At 40.8% G+C, this 4,337-nt stretch overlaps 1 protein-coding gene across 1 annotated transcript; it reads right to left on the bottom strand.

Annotated features, from left to right (window-relative positions):
• Positions 1-4,337, bottom strand: LOC136677922 (procathepsin L-like). Its single transcript, XM_066655632.1, has 8 exons — positions 4,203-4,337; positions 2,384-2,519; positions 2,139-2,261; positions 1,874-2,026; positions 1,466-1,690; positions 900-1,068; positions 624-741; positions 1-505 (listed from the first exon to the last, which is right to left on the bottom strand). The coding sequence occupies exons 2-8, from the start codon at positions 2,507-2,509 to the stop codon at positions 406-408; spliced, it is 1,014 nt and encodes a 337-aa protein (XP_066511729.1). The 5' UTR covers positions 2,510-2,519; positions 4,203-4,337; the 3' UTR covers positions 1-405.

Raw genomic sequence — 4,337 nt, 5'->3', positions numbered from 1 at the left:
TTCATTTCCACAGGTTTAATAGATTGTAAAAGTAGGAAGAAAAAAAAAACGAAAAAAAACAAAGACTTTACATTTTGGCAAGTAACACCTCTTCAAAATGAAGAACATATTTACATGGAATAATAATCATAAAAATCACTTGCTTACTAAAACAATTGCATAATTTCCCTAAAACAGTGTTTTTATTTTTCCACATAAAACCTACAATAGCCTCATGTAGGTAATCATCCTGCTCTAGCCTCACTCAGGCTGTAATACACTGTATCTCAGGTCACTAACAATTCACTGCACTGGCTATAGAGTGTACTTCACTGAGCAACTGTGCAGAGAACAGCCACAGCGTAGCAAACTAAAAGAGACACTGACAGCTCTTCTGAAACCAATACTGCAGAACAGAAACATTCATTAGACCAGGGGGTAGCTAGCTGCTGTAGCGATTCCACAGTGGTTTTTCCGGTCCTTTGCCATGTAGATGTATCCTTTGTCACCCCATTTCTCGCTCCAGCTGTAAACAAATCCAAGGCATGCACAAGTGTAAGAGTATGTCATTACTTCAGCATTTACGGTAGCCATCTTGGATCACATTGAGGAAGTCAAACGTATAGAACACAACCGCCTCATACCTGTTCTTGACAATCCAGTATTTCTTGCCATCCACATCTTCACCCTGAAATCCATAACCAACCACTAGAACGCCATGGTCCAACTCTTCACTGCTGCAGTCCTTCTCGTAGTAGATTCCTGTGGAGGATGAGGACCAGACATGTTTTATGAACAATTCATAGACATGGAAGGATTTATATCCAACAGACATTAGCAGTTTCAGGGTTATTGCCTATTATTTGTCACAGAAACTGATATTAGCCCAAGGTTTTCAGTTAACGTTTACGCTAATTCACCTGACTGGTAGAACTGGAAAGACTCATGTCCAGCATCGATGGCCACGGACACTGGGCCGACTGCAGCTACAGCCTTCATCAGAGCATGCTCTTTTCCACTGGGGATGTCCACAAAGCCAGTGTCATTAGCTGCGCTGTTCTGAGGATCATAGTGGCAGGGCTGATCGTCCTAAAACAAAAAAAAAAAAAAAAAAAAAAAAAAAAAAAGACAAAAGCCATGCTTAAATAACCTTACAATTTCTTCATTATTTGCAAAATAAATAAGTAAAAAAAATAATTACAAAGTAAAAAGCAAAAGTAGGCAAATGCTAAATGTTAAAACAGAAAACCATTAACTCGACTGCCTCTCTTTACCTCATTCTAAACTCATTTAACCATCTTAAACTGTAGAGCGGAGTTACGCATGAGGTTTCTTATTCAGTAACTACAATAAATGGTCTAGTAACCATTATGCAGATAGAATATAATTATGACTTAAAACATTCCAACATCTATGGGTTAAAATGACACATTCCTTCATCTGACCCTGTACCAGAAAGCCATTTTAAAGGAGTAAGTAGACTCACTGTGCCAAGATAGGGGTATGAATCCTCAGAGTCCAGGCCTCCTTGGTCCTTTATGTACTGGAACGCCTGGTCCATGAGTCCTCCATTGCAGCCCTCATTGCCTTCAGGACGGGAGCAATCCACCAGGTTCTGCTCACTGAGAGAAACCAGCTGGCCGGTCTTTCTGAACTCCTGACCCTCCATGGCTCCTGTGGTGCTGAAGGCCCAGCAAGAACCACATTCTCCCTGCAATGAATATTACAACAGAACTGTAAGGAAAGATATTCAGCGTTTATGGAGCATACAGGAAAATCTGGATTCATTTTGTCCTTTTGTCTTTGCCTCCTGCCTTTACATCAATGTGGTCAGACCTGTTTTAACCTATAGAGTGTCAAACGAAAGCCTGGAACCAAGACAAGCATGTCTTACCTGGTCTTTGACAGGAGTGACGTATCCCTTCTCTCTCCAGTCCAACTGGCTTGGGACCACCAGGAAGTTGGGCTCCATAAACAGAGACCCTCTGAATTTTCTCTCCTTCTTGTGTTTGTATCCGTTCATTAGCTGCCTGAACTCCTCATGGGTCTGTGGGGAAATGAGGAAACACCAACACTGAAAAACTGCCTTTAGACAAGGTGCATATTTGAAAGATTGATCAGATAGCAACAGCCTTCTTCTGCTCTCCCAACGCTCTTACCATGTCTCCAAAGTGGTTCATTCCCAGACGATAAGTGTGCTCGCCCAGTGAGTGCTCCAGGTTGTGCATCTCAATCTTTTTCAAGTTCTTCTCCCAAACCATTCTCCGCCATCCTTCTTCCTTCTGCAATGAAAGAATCTCAGTCAGTGATTCTCAAAGTAAAAATAGTTTTATAGACAAAAACAAAAGTTAAAAAAGTTGGGTTGTTGATTAAATTAATAAAAAAAGGTAATCTGAAAACATACCTCATGGTAATTTTTACTATGCCACTTCTTCCACTGTTCCCAGTGCTCATCTAGCTCACGGTCCAAACTTGGTGCAGCAAATACTGCACCGATGCAAACAATGAAGAGTGCTAGATACGTCCTCATGGTGAAAGAACTGAAATAAAAAGGCAGCAAGGTCTTAAAAACTTATTTTTACCCCCAGTAAGAGAAACATTCATGTACACACAGAAATTAAGTTTTTAAATAGTCTTAAAAATCAAAACACGCATTTTAAGCTCAGTCTAATGTCTTAATATGCTTCATAAATGGTCCAATGTTATAAAAGTTGTTAAAAGGGACAAACAGACGGGAAATTTGAAATGGAGACAGGGCCCACACTTAATGAAGTCAGAGGTGTTTGTTAGAATGAAGCCACTATTTAAGCTTTACTGGATTTTATTTTCTGAAAATAAAAATCTTTTAAAATGTGCCATTTTGATGAATACTGATTTTAGGTGATTTATTAACCAAATAACTTTATATTTTGTTAAAATCTTTGCACCAACTCAAGGCGAATCCCAAATGTCCCCGTTCTCCCTACATAGTGCACATATTAATTTAGAAAACAACAGCTTTTACACACAAGGACCAAGGCACATTTATAAAACGAATCTAGTTATTTTCAACACTCACTATGTAGTATTTAGCGCAAGGTTTGAGGCAGTATGAGCCCTAGTTTTATGCCCTGTGTAGTGCACTAAGTAGGGAGTGATTTGTTTCCTTCGAAAACGCCGAGGCTGTATATCGCTGAATAACGTTAACGGGGTTGGGCTTTTTAACCGCGTCACTGCTGATAAATTGTTCATCGATTGGGTCTTGTTATTATTTCGAAATATGGCTCGGAGTAGAGCGAAAAGGGCGTTGAGCGCTGAGTAAAAACAGTTGGTTTGACCGGCTTCTCAGAAAAGAACGAAGCGCGTCGTAAACAAACACACTCCCAGTAAACAAACCGCTGCTTTCCGACGATTTCAGAATCATTTATATTTCAGAGGACTCTCACGCAACATTTAACGGTCCAACCGCCTCAGTGAGGCCCGGGAACGGGGTGGACTTGTTTACAACAACGCTCTGTGCTTTGTCTCTGCCGCAGACTGCGACACCGGGTCGGGATTCCGAGCCCTTTTCCCAGGAAAACGAAACAGGAACCGAAGCAGGCCGCGGAAATCGAAAAGGAAAGATATCTAGTGACATTAAACCCCTTCTGTGTTTAACTGAAGGCTGTAAAAACGTAGGTCTTGCGTTCGTACAGGTCATTACAGACCACGTAGCTACTTGTTTTCCCTTTACTTTAGTCCCTAAATAATGGCCCAGCATTACACCACAAGAGTACTCCACAAAGCAGGATTTATCCGTTATCTAAATAAACTGATACCAAAACTGAGCATTGTCCAGTAGGAATTTCACCCATCTTTTTTTACCTTTGGGCTGAAGTTATTTGGCTGAACTGAGAAATCCTGCTTTGTGGAATAACTTCGCATCCCCCCAGCTGTCCTGTTCCTCTCTATCCCCTCGTTATTTTCCTTCAAACTCGTTTACAGAAAGATAAGAACGAGCCTCTGAACACAGCCCTGACTTTATAACGCGGCATGTACAACGTATTTGAACAAACCGAGTACACTTCAGAATGGACACAAAGTACTAACGGTTCCGACCGAAAAAAAACATACAGATTTAAGTAGCACCAGAAAAACAACCCATCCGATACACAAAGATGCATTAAACACTGCAGCAAATATAAAAGAAAACAATGCAGGTAATAAAAGCAGGTTAATAAATATTTAAAAGCATCCCCACTCACCCACTGTAAAATATTCAGAGAGAAGTAGTCCCACAAACAACCAGCCGCACTTTTATATACGGTATCGCCATATGCAAATTAGCGCGCTCTGATTGGCTCAGGCATTCTCTATACGTGAACTCATCCCAGAGCATG

The sequence above is a fragment of the Hoplias malabaricus genome, chromosome Y (assembly GCF_029633855.1).
Source record: "Hoplias malabaricus isolate fHopMal1 chromosome Y, fHopMal1.hap1, whole genome shotgun sequence".
In the NCBI taxonomy this organism is placed as follows: domain Eukaryota; kingdom Metazoa; phylum Chordata; class Actinopteri; order Characiformes; family Erythrinidae; genus Hoplias; species Hoplias malabaricus.
The sequence above is the reverse complement of the archived record's forward strand: the minus strand, read 5'-3'. Positions and strand labels throughout refer to the sequence as shown.